Below are 21,158 nucleotides of genomic sequence, written 5' to 3' on the forward strand. Positions count from 1 at the left end.
TAGCACAGATGAAATGGCCACTTGAAAAGACCTCTCAAAACATATCGCCCTCTCTCTCCCTCTCACTCTCTCTCAGCCTCTCTACTTCACACTACCTCCCTCTCAATTTGATTCACTCCCTCGCTCTCTCGCCCTCTCTCTCTCCCTCTCTCTTAGTGAGAAGCACGCCTTTGAAACAGAGTATGAAATGCATGTCAAGGATCCACAGTTTTGTACCATCAGCATTTCGCCCAGCATGTTTTGCCATGGTGGGGTGTTAAATGATAATTAGAGCCTTTGAGTGTAGCACCACATAATGGCTTGTGTACATCCACAGCTAAAGATAGTAGAAGCTGTGCACATTCATAAAGATAACAGAGGTTGTCTGGTTTCATAGTAATCAAAACGCTGCAGTATTACTGAAAAAAATGAATTCATCTTTTGCAACTGATTATGTTAAATAACAATAAATCTGTAATCTATAAAATGTCAAAAATGTTCACCACATGTTCACATATATCTAGGAGATGTCTTTACATGTTGATGTTTTCAAAATTGGCTGAAATCTAGGAAATCTTGACAGTTTTGCTTGCTTTTTTTGGTCACTAAATGACTAATTGATTAATCAACAAAATATTTCAGCGCCAATTTTCAATCCATTTCACTTTGTTTACTATCTTTTTTTGAGATGATCATACACCTATATGTGGAGAAGGAGAATAAATGTGAGGGCAGAGTAAAGTGATGGGGGAGGACAGAAAGGTGAAGAGGGATATGTAGACTGGACACTATTCATATTGTACACACACACACACGCACACATAGACACCCACACGTGCACACAGCCTGTTAGGTCACTGAGCCTTCACTAATAAACTTACAGGTACATGACAGCAAGAGTACAGGCTCCAACATCTGTGTGTATGTGTGTGTGCGTCTATGTGTGCATGTGCCTGTGAGGCTGCTCAGCACCAGGTAGAAGCTCTTTCACCCATATGGTGAACAATCCAGAGGGAGCAGACTCTGTCACTTCCCATCTATGCACACACACAGACAGGCTGGCAGTTAGGCACACACAGGCCCAAAGACAACCGCTCATGCATGCACACATGGAGACACAATCCTGCCACAGCTGAACATTTCCTGGTTGTTGAATATTTTGTGTTTTATTACTTTAATAATCGATCTTTTACATTTTTCTGTGCATCATTTTCACCACAATTTTTATATCTAAATGACAGCAATTGTCTATATGTGCATATGTGTGCAGCAGTTGAGTGTCTCAGAACCTCTTGCTTTTGTTTTGGCAACGTTGACAGGTTAGAGCAATCACAAGCAAGCCTGTCTGAGCAGCGTCGCTCATGCACAGCTATAGTGTGCTAAATTTAATAGAAATATTTAGCACTGATTTGTTATTACGTTTTTTTGGTTTTGTTTTGTTTTTTTCAGTTTAAGGTCTATAAAATGTCTGTGTGGACACCACACATATGCAAGCCACAGCAGTTCAGCGAGGTAATCACTGAAGAGCAGACCCAAATGAAGCTTTCCTGACTGTTTTTTAATATGCTACCGCTTCAGTGAGGGAATCGTTTTCGATTAAGTAAAAATATTTGACTGAGGTTCTGGAAAGATTGTGAACCTTCATGATTAGTGTCACTGAGTATTGGTAGGTCTCTGTTTCAATAAAACAAGTAATGCTGCCTTAGTTCTGCATAGGACCAATTTGCACAGCAGTAAAAAGTATGTGCTTTTGTGTGGCTTTTAATCTCATTGTACATGCGTATAGTGACAATAAAAGGCATTCCTCTTTTTCTACAGTTTTTATGCAAGGGTCTATAGTACAAGGTTCTATGGTACAAGGTTTTATGCCCTTTGAACAAATGACCAATGCTGTAATTTTTCTGCCTTCAGAATGTTTTTTATATTGCCACTGTGTCAAAGCATAAAGAGAAATTACTCTTACTGTGACCATGTGAAACAGAAAAAAAGTAAAGCATTCAACCATATTTTGCACCAAACCTCCTGTAGTGTCCTTCAGCAGGACACTGAACCCTGCCAAATCCTGAGCCGCAACTTTTATTTGACCTTCTGACCTCCCTGTGGCAGGGTTGCGAGGTAAAAGACAATTTTCTTTGATGAATGAATGCTGTTTTATTTCAAAATTAAATTATGCTGTGCCTAAATAAAAAACACAATTCAAACAGAGACAGAAAGACAGAGAGAGAGAGGCAGACAGAGAGGGTAGATAACAGCATAAGAGTGGTAAAGGTTGTGTTTATGCCAGGGGCATTGGCACCATGATGCCACTGATGGTGTGTGTCTGTGTGTGTCTATGGGGTGAGGCCAACCATGTTCAGTTAGTGATGGCTAATGTGAGTGAACACTTGACTAGCGATGAACAAGACTCAGTGAGTATGTGTGTGTGCATGCCTGTGTTTGTGTGTTGGTGCATTCAGAGCCTTCCTTCAGGCTAAGGGCTGCTTTTTTTCTGTGTATCTCTCTTGCACACACACACACACACACACACACACACACACACACACACACACACACACGGTCAATTAGACCATTTTTATAGCATTAATGTAACTGTCAGGTCCACTGGCTACTGTGCCATTACCCCCACACAACACAGTACACAAAGCACAGCTGGCAGCACACACACACAAACACACAAAACACACACACACGCACACACACACACAGGCACAGAGGGCTTAGCAGATGGGCTATGTTGCTGAGTTGCAGATAAAGAAAAACAGAGCAGAGCTTTGCTATCAGCATCTAACAAGCTAATCAGTTTAGGCTTCACCAATACACTGTAGGCCAAAGTTTACTGCGGCTTTAATACGGATTCACTGCAAAGGAAGATTGTTTTATGGTAAAACTTAGGTTGTTTAACACAGAGCTGTTGTGTGTTGTATCACACATACTGAAAGGCTATTCCTGGAGACAAACACCAAATTTTCCTCTTCACTGAAATTTACATTGTGTGCCAACTGATTGCATTTTGAATTAGCAAAGGTGCAATTGCAAGGTTAGCAAAGAGGAAGTGCATAAGCTTCCTTCTGGTTGCTACAGGAATCAAATGTGTTCATGGGATATGTGATGTTAATTTTTAAAGACGCAACCACTATAAGTACCTATTAGATAGAGGCTGCCAATTGTCTTGGCTGTAGTTTCATTTGTTGACAGTAATTATACTAAGGTACTATGATTAATTTGGCAATGATGTGCTGATGTTGAAAAATGTGTCAGGTAGCGCTTTTAAAAAGCTCTAGAAAGAGACAGTGACTTCCAATTACAGGACTGGCTATCTTTGTCATTCCTTCTATCAAACCACTTATTCACTAGTAGTATAAAACCATTTCTGTCCACTCACCCTACGACTACGATGATGAAGTCCAGCAGATTCCAGCCATTCCTCAGGTAGGCGTTGGGGTGGAAGAGCAGGCCATAGGCTATTACCTTCAGGAATGCCTCCACTGTGAAAATGATGAGGAACAGATACTCCACGCGCTCCTGTAGAGACACACAAACAAGACAGGTCCATTTATTTGTCTGTGCGGCAGCATTGCAGAAACGTAGAATGACTCAGAGGGCTCGGTGGACAGCAAGTAAAAGAAAGTAGATGGTGGAGAGGAGATTATAGAAAGGCATTTCATGGTGAAGTTTGTACAGTAGAACTGCCTTAAATAAATACTATTACAAGGATATCACACACTGAGACACATCAGTCAAAGAGAGAACACCAAACACCCATTCAAAACTCATCAATGAAACTCTTACATCACACAGTCATGACATTATTTACCCTGTATATGACTTATGACGACCAGCATTGCTCACTGCTCTGACTTTATCAGCCGGAACACCATGTTCTGCTACTGTTTCTGTGGTTCTGGTGTGTGTGTGTGAGTGTATTTGATTATTTATGTGTGAACATGTATTTGTCTAACTTGTAATCATGTACACAATCAAAGCAATTTGGTTATTTAATCATAGTGACTCTCTTCCTGTCGTAAGAGGCTGAAGAGAGGAATGCATGCGTGTGGTTATGCATACACAAATGCGCGCGCACACACACACACACACACACACACACACACACACACACACACACACACACACACACACACACACGCGCACGCACTGTACACACATGCTACTCTTCTACTACAGAGTTCCTTGGAGATTGTTGTCATAGTGATGACCCCTGCCTCAGAGGGTCCTGGGAAATGTCCTGAAATGGCTTTGAGAGACAGACAGAGAGAGAGAGAGACAAAATTTTCCTGACCATTGTAAACTTCATCCACCTAATCATCCATCATATCCGCTTTCTAACTCTATGTCAAGTTTAAATTGATGTGATATGATATCAAAGCAATGATGCAAAACTATTAAGCTCTTGGGTAAAAATATTTTATGTTCAGAAATATTCTGTGTTGTCTCTCATGGTCCCTCCGAGGTACATAATCTTTTTGATCTAAAAATATATTTAGCTCCATCCATCCATCAATCTATCCATGCATCAGCCCCTCTTCCTGTTCCCACTGTTTTCCCATGGACATACACTCACAGAGGGCCAGAGGTTTGGGACAGAAGGCCGGCCAGGTCTCTCCAGGCTCCAAGCCCCATCCCTGGGAAGAATTAGCTGAACCTGAGGTTGGAGGGACGCAGATTTTCTATGTGTCTAAATTGAGCAAGATAGCTTCAAAATCTGATAAGATTAGCAAAGTATCCCTACAAAATGATGATCCCATAGTGAATGCAATTTAAGTAGTTATGATGGTTTGATTCAGACATATTTACCAGTGCATTATCAACAATAATTTTAAAGGTGAATATCAACCTCCAAGCCTAATTATGTTACATGCACCCTCTGAGATAAGAAAGGATGTTTTACTCAAATGATCTGGCTAGTAAAAAAGTTAAGTGCTGTTAAAGTTAAAATACCATGTCAGGGTTGAATATGCTGATGTGTTCAGTGACTGCACTAAGATTAGCTGTTAAGGCTGACATGAGGCTAAAGTAGTTTCAGCTAAACAAACAACTTTCGCAGCATGGAGAGAGAGACTGTGTCGAACTACCATAAGGCCACTCACATACACATATATCATGAGAATCAGTCATAAATGTAGTCACCCTTCAATCAGAATCAGGTTTATTATCAAGTAAGTTTTCACTGTGACGTTGATAAAATGCTAAGCACAACGTCTGGATAATAATAAAAGAATCATGCTTTGATTTTGTAGCTTAATGATGTGATTATCATACAAACTGTGATTTGGAAATGATTTTCCCACACTTAGAAATGCTCAAGAAGCTTGACAGTGGAGGTAATGTCATGAATTATAATTCAGAGGATTTGCACATTTTGAAAGACAGACAACTTCAAAGGCAAGTTGATTTTTAGGCCAGGGCTTCTGCACCTGAATGAGCTGCTCACAAAGCTGTATTAAACTTGTTATGTTTCTCGTCTCTGTCTCTCTAACTTCCTCTCATTTCAATTCAAGTCCATGCAGTGTGCTTTATGGGCATAAAAGTATCCAACTTAAAGATAAAGATAAAACTGGCTTCTTTTTCCGTGTGTGTGTGCATCAGTTTCAGAGCAATTGATTTTTTCATATTAATCATTTGAACAGCACACCCTCCACCACACAGTGAGTATTAGTAGTCTATGTGGAAGTAATTAATCTCACAAACGTGTATACACACACGCACACACACACACACACACACACACACACACACACACACATATCCTCCCTCTCAAATACACAAAAGCTCTCCATCACTCTCTCCCTCAAACACACACAGATACATACATACAAACACACACACGCCCAGGCTGTGTATCTGCCAGTGACAGGCAGACAGTGCGGCGCTCTGAAGAATAAAACAGAGAAAAACATCTGGTAGGAACAGCTCAGTCTGACACACAAACACACACAAACACACGCAGATACACTTCTCTGCCTGCTTTCCTTCCGTTCACACAGACCCATAAAGGGCAAAATCCATAAGGGGCACAACTAATCTGGTTAGTGACTGGAAAGAAATGAGAGGGAAAAGATGAGCGACTGAGAGAGAAGAGGAGGATGGGTGAGAGAGACAGAGGGAGAGGGGAAGAGAGAGAAGAAGGCAGACAGAATGACAGAAAGGTGAGTATGTGGGAGCAATAATTCAGTTAACTGTGATAGGTCAACCAACCGCCTATCCATCAAGTCAACCAATCAGATTATGGTATCGACATTCTACCATACAGCGGACAATGTTTCCATCCGCCATGACCTTCTGTGTATGTGTGCGTGCTGCAAGACAGGATTAGCCAATAAGCTGTTTTTGAAAAAACAAAACAAAACATGCAGACACATCATAGGCTAGTCTGTGTGCGTGCATGTGTTGTTCTTTCATGCAGTTTTCAATAGATCACAAAGAACAGAAAAAACACCCTGGACACCAATTACTCAACCCTGAAAAACACAAGACAGCAGGAGTACAACAAAAATAGTTCAAAACTTTTTGCTTATTCAACATGTCGGCACACAGATCTGCAGTCAGGAAAAGGTGAACAACGTGTCATACACCAGAATGATTCTGCTTTAATCTCAAAAGGACATTTCAAAATTCGACTGTTGCATGCTGCAAATCTGGACTCCTTGCAGCCTTGTAAACAGAACGAAAGGGCACTAGAATCTGGCTGTTTTCCTGCTCATACAGGAAACATTTCTGTACAACTATACAGTAACACACTGCCAACATCCGGTAGTGATTTATTCAGATGCAGCAACCACACAAAAACAGTCTGGAGTTGTGCACGTTGCTAGTGTACGTCCTATTAGCAGGCTAATGACGTAACTGTGGTGAAGCAAAAGAAACACAGATTAGGTACAGTAGCTGTTAGACAAATGGATTGAGGACACACACAAACAAAACTTATTTTTGTACCTGTTGCCATTACTTCAATCTGTAATGAAAACAAACATTCCTGCAATAATCAAGTCAACATCCCTAAAAAGAAGTCAGATGGGCCAGAAACAAACACTGATTTTTTAAATAAACTCCAAATAAACTTATTTAGAGTACAATTCCTGTGCTATGAGGGATTATTATGATTATTATAAACAAATGAAGACGTCTTCACTTTTTAGTGGTTTAAATTTGTCTATTTGTCTATTTCTTACTCTGTTGGACTTGTTGAAGTGATGTTGCTCAAGACCCCACAAAAACACAACACTCCAGGATTTGAACCAGCAACTACCTCCTCCTGAAGCCCACTGGCAGCTCATGCGGGGCAGTAACTCAACAATGCTGGATGCTCAGACCAAAACGACTCTTCTGACATTAAGTAAAGTTGACTTAAACTCGTTCTTCTTCTGTCTCGCCACCTTCTCTTTCACTTTTTGTTGTCCCCCTCCCTTTTTTCCCTCTCTCTCCACTTCAGCATCTTCACCTCCTCTCTTTCCTCCCCTCATCTCTCGCTCTTTCTCTCTCTTTCTCTGTGGGTGCCAACCAGAAGTTACCATAGAGACCAAGATGGGTTCCAACGTTACCATGGAAACTGTGGGCTGCAGCAGCAGCAGCAGCGGCTGCAGCAGACTTTCTCTCTCGCACACACACTTACGGATGACACTGATCAGTATTGTACCAAGAATATCCACAGCACATAGTCCTAATTACTACTCTTCTGTCAGCATCCAGACTTCCTATTGTGTTTCTGTGTGCACATACCAATGTGCTGTGTGTGTGCTCTTGCGTTTGTGTGAAATTGTGTCTTTGTGCCTGCTCCAGTGATCCATGTCATACTTACTTACCACTTGCCACCAGTTGATAGTATTGAACTTTAGTGTGCATAAGCCTCCGATCTAATAAAGCTTGCATTGCTATCTACAACACACCACACTGTTTACAATACCACATCTACGGTACAATGAAATTCCTGGTCTATAGAACATATGCAGTCTGGCAGTGGATTAACTATCCTACAGTTTCAGTGAGTACCTTCTTTATTTCCCTGAGTTGACCTGCTTCAGTAACACAGTGGAAATGTAATAGAGCTGTGGGTGATTTAAGAGCTGTGAGGTGTGCAGGAGATGAAAAAAGGGTAAACAAACTCATCACAATTATGGCCGTTGTATTTTTCCTACGATGAGGGTTTAATAGAATTTCCGATGAAGCTTGAAACTTGAGGTTGAGTTTTGGGTCAGTGAGCAAAAATTGGTCCGTATTTTTCTGTTGTAATTGCTACAGCATGGAGACGAATAACGACTTATAATCAAAGCGGACAATGCTCGAGAGGAACAGCTCTATATTAATAATGTCATATTATCTTCTGATGTGAAATCAGTAGCAGTAGTGAAAATCAGTAGCTCTTAGGTCACTGTCTCAGCACTTCTTGACCCTTCCCAGCTAAAAGACATCAAGAGAGGATAATCAGGATTTAAAATCACCCAAGAAAGAGAAGGTGAGGACATCCTAGAGGTTAGAGAGTGTAATGTTGGTGGGCAAAATAAATGAGCAAAACTCTTTCTCAACACCTACTATTGAGATCTGGTTTCTTAAAGCAATGCTGACACTTGATAGCACCTAGGGTTGTATATTGTCAATCACCTTTGTCAGTTGCCCAGAGCTCTGTGAGTGTTTTCTTTCCTCTTCACTCACTCTTATTGAACAGTTAAACAGAGTGTGAATAAAGCAAAAACAAACAGGAAGAAAAAGAAGGGCAGATTAGGACATCTTTTACAGTTTTAAGGGTAAGGATCCATCAATATTTTTATTTTCTATTATAGCCAGGAAGTGTAAAACACAAGAAGAACAATACTACTTTAAAATCCACCCAATTCAATAGAACAGCTGCTGTGGTTGCACTTAAATACTTGCAGTTGTGAATTTGTGTTGCTGAGACAGCTGAAACAGAGCATGAGTGCCGGACATATAAATATCCTCACAATACACATGCAATTATAAATATACAGTATATGAGATATCCACATTGTGTATTCAGGCAGCATGTCAGCCAATATTATTCAACTGGAACAGTGATAACATCTTGCCTGACAACGAAATGGACATACAAAAATCCTAGGAGCTATCAGCAGTCCTAGTGACTGGCAGGTGAACACCACAAAACTAAAAAAGATTCTCAAGGATTTCTGCTTTGGACATGGCCTCTCTTTTCTAATGCCACTTGAGAATCTCTTTGAATCACACTGCTGAAAGGAAACTATTCCAAACACGCTATGAACATGTCAGCAGCACACGTTCAACACGAGTCTCATTAACAGACCTAACATCCCGTCTGTGGGCCTCTGAACTTGGATTCAGAAGTTTGATTAAGGATTACTCTTGAGTGCATGTGTACACAAGTCTGTGTGTGTGTGTGTGAGAGAGAGAGAGATAGAAAAAGAGAGGGAAGGCAGAAAGATGGTGACCCCTTTGACCAGTGAAAGGAAGATGGATCACCTTAAACAGTGGTTTAGGATTCATGCACACACACTCAGCTACAGCCAAAGCTCACTGTGTACTATTGTGCCCAACACTCCCACATGCAGCACAGACTGAAAGCTAGTTTAGACTGAAAATAATAAAGTAAACCCTGTTTTCAAATTTTTATGGATTAATGTGGACAGCACCTTATTAAATTCATTTCTTCTGTTTGTCTTTTGTTTCCTCCAGCATTCTGAATATCAAAGTTTACAGAAAGAGAAAAAAAAACTCCACTGTTTCCAGGCAACAGGCACTGTAGCTACCAGATGAAGAAGAAGGAAGGAAGAGAAGGGAACGAAGGAAGGAAGGAAGGTTGACATACAGAAAGGCTAATGTGGGGTGTATTTGTGAGCATCTTGTGTCCAGTGTTATCCAAAATGACTCAGAAGTTAGTTTTATCCGTCTTTCCATGACAAATACAGACAGATGATATCCTCTCATTTTTCAGGGGCAACTTTTAGGGGAAGATGTTAATTAATGTGAAGCAAAGTGTTTGATTATCTGGCCTTCTGGTGTGTTATGATCCCAAAACAGGAAAATAGGAAAGAGAAGCTTAACTGTTCAGTGACAGAACTTACTCCACCCTACCGGGACTCACAGAGTAGATCAACAAAATCTCACTGTCACATGCTAACTGTGCTAAGACTCTACACGTACAGACACGTCACATGCTATCTCAATTTCTCTTTATCCCACACAGAAAATGTCACATTCTTTCTGTCTTTCCTCAATATCAGTTTCTCTCACTCTAACACACTCACAGAGGGCTGTAATCTGTCCACCTCCAGATTCAGCCTTCCCGTCAACAAACAAATCATCCCTGCTGAAATGTCTGAAACACACAGTAACTGGGCCACCGTCAAGCTTTTATTTATACACACAAACAAACCCAGTCGTACGCTGGCAGAGCCAAGTTAGAGTCAACCTGACCTGCATGTCTTTGGATGAGGAGAGGACACGCATATTCAAGATAAAATAAACATTTAGGATTCTCTTTGAATACACACTGAGGTATAGGTAGAGAGGAATGGTGAGGGTAAGAAAGATATAGACAGGAGAGAAGGAGAGAGAAACAAAGAGTAATTGGTCTAAAAATAATGAAACACAGGAGCATAAATCATCTCATATAGACAGCCAGGGTGTGTGCGTTAGAGACTGTGTGCATAAATGTGTAAATGTGTGCTAGTTGGTGTCTGAGGGAAAGGCAACTGGTACCCTTGAGAGTGGAGAAGGAGAGAAAGAAAGCAAGAGATGGCAGGAAGAAGAAAGAGCAAGATACTGTACGAACTGTAATGAGAAGGAACATGAAAAAGCCAAGGTGAAAGGGTAGAGAAATATCGCTTTCTTCTTCATCCCAGCAAACAACACACATTCTTTTTCTGCCTCTAAAGTGTAAAATGCTGATGTGTGTGTGCTGACTTATCATGACTTCTCCTGCCTTACCATGGAAGGAGACAGATGCTGGACACACACACAGACACACACGCACACACACACACACACAGACACAGATCAGCACATGCAGTCAGACACACGAGTAGGTGCAAATGAAGACAAAGTGAAGTGACACACAAACACACAGATCACTGTAGTGCATCAAGATCAGAGTAGCTTCTCGCTAAACTGACAGGACAAGATAGATTACTATACTCTATAACTCATTGCATGACTCATGCTACAGAGTGTGTGTGTGTGTGTGTGTGTGTGTGTGTGTGTGTGTGTGAGTCATCTAATATGCCTCTTTGGTTGATCGTGCTGTTGTGACTTATAAGGAAGAGAGAGAGACTGAACTGTGGTAAAGAATGACAAGAACAACAGCAGTATATCAAAACTAACTTATGCATCAGCTTACAAACATGCATTAGCTCAAATTGAAATATTTTTACGATTATACAATTATAGTCGACTATAGGTTTCACTTTGGTGATTGCAAGTGACAGACACTCAGCGTAGTTGAGCCTTCACTGTTAGACTGTGACGTTTTAAATAGTGAAAATGGTTAACCGCTGCATGCACAGTTTGCATCATGCAGATTGTCTCTTGTGAAGTGTTGGGATGTGGTGAAGTCTAATGTTACCTGTAGAATAAAAGTAATGACTATGATCTTGTTGTTGTTATTCATTTAGTGATACTACAGTATGAAGACAGATGACAACTGAAGGTGTGTTGGTAGGTAGGAAATCAATCAGTGGATTATCAAAAGACTAACCAACAACAATTTTAACAATTGATTTCTTATTATTTCGATATGTATCACATAAAAGGGGCAAGAATTTGTTTGAACCTTTTCACAATCTCACAACACTGTAAACTGAATCTCTTTGGGGTTTTTTTTAACAGTTTTTAGACAAAATAAGCAGATTCACCTCCATCATTTTCTCTTTTTATGATTACAATCCTTTTCTGTAATCCCAGCTAGATGAGAGGAGCTGTGTCTGTTGGGCATTCTTCCATTCACTACCCCCCCTCCTCTCTCCCTTCTTACATCCCCTTTTCTGTCCATATCCACATCTCTCCTTGCTTTCTTCCTCTTCCTTCTCCTTTTTTGTCCATTTGTTTTTCTCCTTCTGCCTCTCCATGTCTCGCTCTCTGTCTCCTTCTCTGCTCTCTGCGTTCCCAATCAATCATTCTGACTTGCCTAACGGGAAGATGCAGAAAGAGCAGGAAGAACGAAAGGGTTGAAGTAACGAAGACAAATAAATGAGGAGAGCAGAACTGGTGTCATTGCGCTAGTCAACTAATCGCCCTCTTCCTGAGACTCAACCTAGCATGAATGTGCCCTGAATGACCAACCAGAGGCTTTTCACGCAGTAGTTAGCCTAATGAGACTCCAGTGTTCCCAGGATTCCCTACATATCACAGAACCAGAGCCATCATTTATGAGGAACAGCCTCACTGTTTCCACAGACACAATCTCAAATAACTAAAAGGACACACGCAGGCTGGCACCTCAAGGACAAATTAACACACAAACTATTAAAAGCCACTCACGAACAAAGACGAATGCAACATACAACCTAAATGCTAAATGTCACACCTGGAACACAAAGTCCTTACTAAAAAAGTGACTTAATTTACACATCACAGTCACATTTTAACCAGTAGTCATGACAACAGCAATATGAGAACACACAAAAAAACCACACACAGGGAGGGAACTGAATTTTGCCTCCTAGCTCTTTACCTACTGAGATCAAACACTGTGTGTGTGCGCGCATGTGCCCACAGATGTGCATGTGTGTGAACACCACTGTGTTGACATATGGTCCCCTCAGATATGATGCAGGATGGGCCAACCGGCAAGGAAGTGTGAAAATAAAGCTGAGGGATATTTTAAACTTTAACAGATAAAATTAAAAATAGGAGTAGATCAGCTCCTCAGGAAATCCCAGGAATCACCGGGAAATATTGATTCACTACTTGTGAAACAGAAATACTTCCATGTCCTGTTGTTTTTGTTGTTGTTTTTTTTTCTTTTTCAATATCCAAAGTCGTGTAGAGAGCAAGACAAATAACCCCCCCCCCCCCCTGTCTGTCTCTCCATGGTAAATTGGTTGTATTGCTCCTATCAGAACCAAACACACCACTCTATCTCCCCGCAGAGCGCTGGAAAAGCCCCGTCTGTGAATGAGCATGTGTGTTTGCGTGCGTGCTGAGAATTGCTCCATCATTCCTCCCCTGGTTAATGGCCAGTGGAGCGAGACAGGAGCACAACACAGTGAAAATAGAGAAACAGAGATACAATGGGAGAACACTGACATGTGTGTATCTGTGTGTGTGTGTGTGTGTGTGTGTTGATGTGTCACAAAAGAGAGAAAATAATATTGAGGTGTGAATCCATGACTTTAAAAGCAGTGTTACTGTTCTAATTATTTCTAATGGCAACTCAAATCAATAATAATAACTCCCCAGAGTCAACAACACATGGTGTACATTACAGGGTCATTATGTGGACCTAAATGTGTGTGAACTATGTATTGTCTGTTCATTTATTTTTTTAGTGGGGACATTCTAGTCCTTATAATCTTGCAAGAATAAAATGTGTTCAAACCATAAACAGAAATGTCTTCTCACCTGTTTTGTAGATTATCATTAGTGCTCTATACTGTAGGTACGGTACGTGCTTTAGATATTATTTTTTGTCAAAACAAATGGTGCAAAGTTGGTTATATGTTTTGCTTTGTAATGTACTAATGTAATGCAATTTTTGCAAATCATAGCCAAGCCACATTTGGAGGTGATTTTAAATGGATCACACGAGGACAGATGCTTTTCAGTCTGGACGCTCTTGCTGCTTATATTAGATTTCAAAGTGTCTCTTGAGTCACTCGATCCATGACACACAATGACAAGGTCAAATGAAGAGTGACCGAAGTGCATCAGAGCGGCTGAGCAGAATCATGCTGCTACTAGCAGAGCGGTAAGGAGGACAACACAGAGAACAACAGATACTGACATAAACTGCTGGTACTTTGGGGGGAGGCGTCTGTACAGACAAAGCTGCTTTTGCGTTGGAAAGGCGCATCGTCAGCGTATATAGTTAATGACACCTACATCATAGCAACACATACAGATAAGTCGGTGAGGTCAACTGCAAATGCAACAGTGTCTAAAAGATCTAATTTCAGAAACAAATTTGAATTACCAGCATCAGTTTACATGTACTCATCTGACCGATTGTTAATCTAAAAACAGGCCTCTTTAGATAGCTAAGAATAAGTACTTTTATCTAGTGATTTATAACTTCTTGGTTTTACTTTTTTGTTGTTTTACTATTATTTCTATTATTTTGTTTGTCTTAGTCACAGTCTAAATCAAAACCGTATTCACAAAACAAATTCCCACACAGCACATTTTGTATTTGACTGTTATAAGTCAAATACGACATATAACAGTCAAATACAAACATATGACATCATATGTTTCATGACTTTTCAGGATAACAGCTGTACAAAAGTTTTCCTGAAGTAGTTTATTCATAGCAGGAAAAAGCAGGGAACTATAGCAACTAGAGCTGGTTCCTCTGTTAGAATTAAGAGTCCATGTCTGAGCAATCAGACTGCAGAAACTGAAACTGAGGAACTATGACGGCTTTAAGTGACCTCCAGTGTTCAGTCAAACTCCCTTTGACCTCCCAAATCTTTTTTGATACAATCTGATTAAAGAGAGAGAAAAAAGCTTGTGTACTTCTCCTAGTGGGTGCCATAGCAATGCCACCATGACACCCAAACATGATTAGCTGCTAACACCCACTCCCCTGCTGTTACCATAGTAGCACTGTTGAAACAGCGACCCACAAGCTATAAAAAGACAAACTTAACTTCAAGAAAGCGAAAAGTAAAATAGAAAAAGAAAGTAATTAAGATAAGGAGAGGAGGGGCGAGGAGAAGAAAGGTTACCAAATCATCTTTTGTTGGTATTTAACATATTTGATTTGACCAAAGCACATTTTAGCTGACGGGTCAAAAAGAGAAAGAGCAGAAGCTGAGGGGGGCTAACAGGGTTATTAATCAGGAGGGACGAGAACAAAATTCATTTCTCTCTTTCTTCCTTCACTGTTGAAACCTCAGCGGATGTGTCTCCTTTCAACCTCTGCATTCTCTTTCTCTCTCTCACTATCACGTCTTCTCTCTGACTGTGAAACTCAACCTTCACCACTGCCTTTATCAAATGGATGGCTTTTGCTGGTCTTTTCTCTTTTTTTTACCTGTCATGCGTGACTTTAGGGCTGCAGCTAAGGGTCATTTTCATCACGGATTAATCTGTTGACTATTTTTCAGTTATACCATGGCCGCTGAAAGTTCTTGATTCAAATTGGCTGGCAGGTGTGGATTGATTTTAACTGTAAAACATGACACCTATATTGTGTTCATCCAATGACTGTAGAATGTACAATTCATTAAGTATTGTCTGATTGACTGATAATTGATTGCTTGTTGTCTATAAAGTGTAAAAAAAACTGTGAAAAACATCACATGGTCCCAGAGCCCAGGTGTCATCTTCAAAATGCTTTTTATCCAACCTAAACACCAAAATATACATTTTACAATGATATAAAGCAGAAAAGCAACAACTCCAGGAACCAGTAAAAGTCGCCTTTACTTGATAAATACCTTAAAAGCTAGATCAAACATCAGAATTCTCCACTCTCTGTCCGTCAACTAATTAACTAATGAAATAAATAGTAATACAGTACCACAAATGCATATACAAGCACACAAGGATGCAGCAGAGATGCATGAGACAGACGTTGCAGAGAGTTCGAAAGAGTTTTATGATACGATCATAACATGTGGAGAGACGATGGAGAGAACTGTGAGAGCAGGTAGAGCTCAGTGAACCTGTGGAGCATCACATTAGTTCAGGCGGGGTGCTGAAGTTGCACACGCCATCAGCTGATCAGTATCAGCTGACTCAGTTTATATAAAGTGACAAGCTCACTCTGTCATTCTCCTCTGATCATTCATGCCGCTGCTGCTGTGACTGGTTATGCTGATTTATTCCTCCGGCACCCCGGCATCATCCTGTTATGATTTCTTTTACTAAACATAGCTTGCGATAGCATCTCTTGCCTTGTGCATTATGCATACTCCACATCTCAGTGAGACTACTGGGCTCTGTTTGGTAAACACCAGAGGGGTTTATTTCGTTCATTGCAGAATGAATTGCATGCTGGTTGGTTTCCTTTGGGGAGCATCTTCATGGCCTTTTCGACATGGATATAAATATAAATGTAGATCCTTTCCACTCCCCTGTATAACCTGTAAAACACCATCTTCACTTGCACCCTTCCTTCCTCCCTCCTGTAACTGGGCAAATTTTTTAAAAAGTATGTTTTCACTTACCTCCGCCCGCAAAGGGGACAATATGTTCTTTTCTGAGCTGCTTGTGTGTGCTGTATATTTCTAAGATCAAAGACAAAACAAAGCACACACACACACACACACACACCACCTACACTCCTCTTTTTCAGCTCAATGGGGAATACAATGAATGTGACTTGTGGCCCTATTACATGCTGTACAGACATGGTCATCATTAAACCACATGAAAGACGCACACTTGCATGCCTCAGACATAACTCACTATCTCAGACCACACAAGAAATTCAACTCCCACATTCACTGGTCATTACAGCATAATTATGGGACACCGTATGTGTGTGTGTGTGTGTGTGTGTGTGTGTGTATGTGCCAACACCACATGTGAAGAAACAGCTCTGTGAATAAAAAAGGTAGAAGAAGAAGACAGTGAACAAATAAAGCGGAAGAGGAAAAGCCAGACAAGTGAAGTGAGTGAAAAAAGAACAGAAAAATGAATCATCTGGACTAAATCATGAAAGAGAGACAAAAAGATAAGAAAGCTACTAGACTAGTGACTAGAAACTAAAAATAGCTTTTCGTTTTTGGATGGCCCTTTTTACAAGCTTGGTGCATGAGAAAACATTTGGAGCCTTCCAGCCTTGGTATAGACCTCCACGTAAAACCTTGTTGAAACAGTAAGTCCAGCAAAAAGATTGAGTACACCGTCGTCTTGTAGTGATCGGTTTGATGCAGCGCTGATGTGATTTTTTTTGACTGTGTAGTGGTCGAGTGCAAAGTTTGTTGCTGACTGAGGTTTGTGAAAAAAAAAAAATCTAGTGCTTTTACTGATTCAGCTAATGCTATAACAGGAGTGTGTATGTCTGCGTGTGTGTGTGTGCACACAGGTTTATTTTTAGAAATATGCATGTCAATTCATGCTTGGAAGAATTATAAATTAAATTAATAACATTAATAAATAAGAAGGCTTGATTGGATGATGATGATGATGATGATGATGATGATGATGATAATAATAATAATAAATGTGTTTGTTTATGACAACCTAATTTCTGTCAACTGAACAACTTATGTTATCTTATAGTACAGTAATGCAATTCTTATGTTTATATTGCATACCTGTGTGTGAGAGAGGGTGTGTGTGTGTGTGTGTGTGCCTCCACCTTTTTCCCACATTCATCACTTTATCCTCACTTTAAGCTAAAAGTCCTTAGTAAGGTAACTCTAAACAGGCTTTTCCTTTAAAGCAGTTGGAGTGTTACTCTACACACAGAGGGAGGGCCGTTTAAAAATAAAAATACTTTTGTTGCTCCTCCAGTGTTTATTTCATACAGTAAATCTCTGGTTCTGGTTTTGAATCAGTGCTTGAGGAACTATGACAAACAGCAAACAAACTGCAGACAAACTGTTCTAAAATGGGATAAAACAATTGTTGCTTGTACAGGTGAAATTTTGAGTGACTACCAGCTACCAAACCACCAAATTTAAAATATAGATGGGATGATTAATGACAAACTGCTGTAAGGCGCTGTGTTTACTGCACTTTGTAAAGAGATTCTGTGATGTGGCAAGACTAGAGGTGTGCTGGTTTAAAATTATGTGAATAGTGCATAAGTTTCAAAAATCGCTGCTTCTGCCGTTGTTAAATAAATTCACTTCAAAGTGTTCAGCAACAAGTGCTTCATGAAAACGAGGAAAAAGGACTACAGCTGGAGAGAGAAGAAAGCAAGAACAAGTCAACAACAAAATGAGGGAATGAATTAAGCAACAAAATAATGGTACGTAATAGTGACTAATTACAGTTTGTGTCTTTATAAGCATTTTATAAGCCTGTTAAAACAAGTAAATTTTAAGCTCCTGATGCAACAGCTATTTATAGAACACCACCCTGGTGTGGTTCATTATTTTTGTTAGATGTCTTGATTTAATTACATACATGTGAGGTGACAAAATCATGTTTCCTAGGAATTGATTGCTGGAACAAGTTATCTTTTTATCTAATGCTTGATATATTATGAGCAGGGGGAATGACAGTCAGAGAAATTGCAAAAATGTACAAGTGTAGAAATCAGGAAAATCTCAGGGCAGGGGAGAAAATACAAGAAACTGAAAGGGGAGCTGGAGCCAAGAAAGAAAGTAACAGAGAAAATTTAACTCCTAAATCCTAACAAAAACATATTTTGCTAAACAAATTGTTTCCTATAAATAAACATTTGATATTTTTACACAATCTGTATGTAAAAACACAACTCAACATCTGTGCACACATCTGAAGTGCACCCCCAAATTCCTGAGCAATGACACACCTCTACAAGCTCACATGTAGTGATGATTTCTTTCAGGTTTGCTACAGTTAACTCTAATGCAACACATGATGCTGCTGTCTAAATAAATCCACTGCTTAGGGAGAGAGACATGGAAAGAGACAAAGGGGGGGAGAAAGAGAGATGGAGGGAAAGAGGGGTAATAAAATTAGTCTAGTTTCTCATGAGCTCCTTCACTGCCTCCTCACTGTCATTTTACCCTTGCTGTCACGTAGTACACACTGTGCCCCTGCTGTATGTGTATGTGTAAATGCGTAAGTGTGTGTGTGTCAGTGGGAGTGTGTGATGAGCCATGAATGATAATGGATATCGAACTGTCAGACACATACAAACACACAGGCAGATGCACGCACACACACACACACACACAGTGTTGAGCCAGACAGCAGTATATCACACAAATAGTCTGGATACAAGGACGTTTCTCACTCGTTCACCCTCTCTCTCTCAGTCTGTATGTTTTTTGTCACACACACACATAAACACACACAATTACACACACTATCTTTGTTTTAGCCATCTCTATTATAACTTTCTTTGCAAACTTTCTCCGTGTAATGCCTTTCGATATGCTTTTGCGCATTAGTGTTATCTGTTTGAGCTTATATGTCAGCACCAGTGACTTGTTATAAGTTGCACGCCAACGTTGATTTTGATTGAATCATTTAGATTGGCTCAACTTTGGACCCCTTGTGTGTCTATCAGTGTGTGTGTGTGAGCTGGCCTCTCATTAACTTTCCACACAGTGTTGTGATGTAAACCCCCGCTGAGTCTGGCATATTGACCAGCTCTTGCAATCCATCCCTGCATCATTATCACACTTTGTTTCATCTGCTTGAGTTTTCTCTGCTTTTTCCGAGAAAGTAGGATGATTCCTAATACTAAAATACAGTACAATTCTCACATTAATATGATTTGTTATTCAGGTTTGCAGAGTAACACTAGAGACATTACACAAACCTTGGGCTAATTGTTGAGCTAGCTTGGGTCAAATAAAGGTTGGTGTGTAGAAGATATTGCTTAATAACAGAATTACTTTATTTTATTATCCAGATAGAAGTATCACAGTTATTCCAAACAGTACCTTTTTATCTGTGTGGTGCAAGCTCGACAATGACTTCATCTTGAATGGAAACTGTGTGCAATCAACAAGCAATCAGCATGACAGCAGAAATTAAACAGCAACAGAAGGTTTGCGAAGGTTTGATGCTGTTGGCCCTCACATAGCAAGTGATCCCGAGTTTGACACAACGGTAAGTCATCGTTGTGGACTCCTGGGATGAGCCTCCCATTGGCCGACTACTGCATACTGCTTCTTCTTAATTGCAGTCTCTGTTTCCATTTTTAAACGCTTGTCTCTATGGACGATAACAATGACAAGTGCTCAGCCTAACAGGCTATGCTTGTGATAGAGAGAAATGAGCAAAAACAAATGCTCAGCTTCAACTCAAACTCGTAATATAATAGACATACCTTCATGTGGCGTTATAACTAATAATTTGACAATGACAAACAATAACAACATAAAAACGCTTAAATGCATCCTTTATAGAAACAGAGGATTTATATTTATGTCCATGCTACAAAGCAGAGTATAACTAATGGTTGGACATGGCTCTTTAACATAATAATACACAGTCAGAGACTCCTTACAGTATTTAACCTCCAAACTCATCACAGTGTTACTGCAGCTATCTTTGCGTGCAGGTGCTTAGAGCTTTCTTTGTTGCAGTGTGTTACCAACAGAAAATCTTTGGTCTGTGTTTTCAAACAGCTGCCAAATGTTCAAAAGGTTATGAAAATTATTGGAGTAAGTAAAACCTGAATTAAAGTGTTTAGAAGTCAAAAATGCCCTTCAACGCCCTTTAAAATTGGACTTTTTCAAACATCTTATTGCAGCTTGGATTACTTCTATTACAAGCATAATCAAATTAGCATAATTACAGTTAATTTGTTCATGGGTTTCACCTTACTTACATTACTGCTTTAATCGTATTATGACTGAATTGTTGGTGTACAAGTAAACCAAGCCAATTACATGTTAGAACACTTTGGAACACTGCTAGTTACCATGGCAACCCAAACCGCTGTACTCTATATGAAGCACATCTGTAGGACGATGTGTCCTTATGGTTTGGGAGTGGGTGATGCCACAGGGTTGGCCAGACACAGAGATACGACTCCCAAGAGAGGACAAACTGTACCCGTCTGGACACAATGACATACAGATATACAGCGGGTAGGCCGCGCAAACATATTCCCATGGTCACACATGGTCACATGTTGACAGATTCACACACACGCCTGTCCTTCAGACTGCGTCCCTGTGTTAGGACATGCCAATGACAGAAAAGTAGAGATAAAGGAATAAACAGCAACAACACAAATTAAGAGAAGGATTAACATGAATAGAGGATGTATGGAAGGAGATAAGAGAGGAGGGGAAATAACAAGGGCAGGAGAAGGTCTATGAATACTTCTTTTTGTAGCCAGTCATTGTAGCATGACACCAAACATTTGCTAAATCTATTTCCATATCTATCTA

The 21,158-nt window shown here is 40.1% G+C and overlaps 1 protein-coding gene across 4 annotated transcripts in view; it reads right to left on the minus strand.

The window, feature by feature from the left end:
• cacna1c (calcium channel, voltage-dependent, L type, alpha 1C subunit) overlaps positions 1-21,158 on the minus strand; it is a 128,834-nt gene that overhangs the window by 70,604 nt on the left and 37,072 nt on the right. For all 4 annotated transcript variants that reach the window (XM_027272375.1, XM_027272378.1, XM_027272376.1 and 1 more), the window contains exon 3: positions 3,362-3,501. In XM_027272375.1, coding sequence (XP_027128176.1) covers positions 3,362-3,501 — 140 coding nt within the window. The remainder of the gene's footprint in view (positions 1-3,361; positions 3,502-21,158) is intronic.

This window comes from Larimichthys crocea, chromosome XX (genome assembly GCF_000972845.2).
Source record: "Larimichthys crocea isolate SSNF chromosome XX, L_crocea_2.0, whole genome shotgun sequence".
Taxonomy (NCBI): Eukaryota; Metazoa; Chordata; class Actinopteri; family Sciaenidae; genus Larimichthys; species Larimichthys crocea.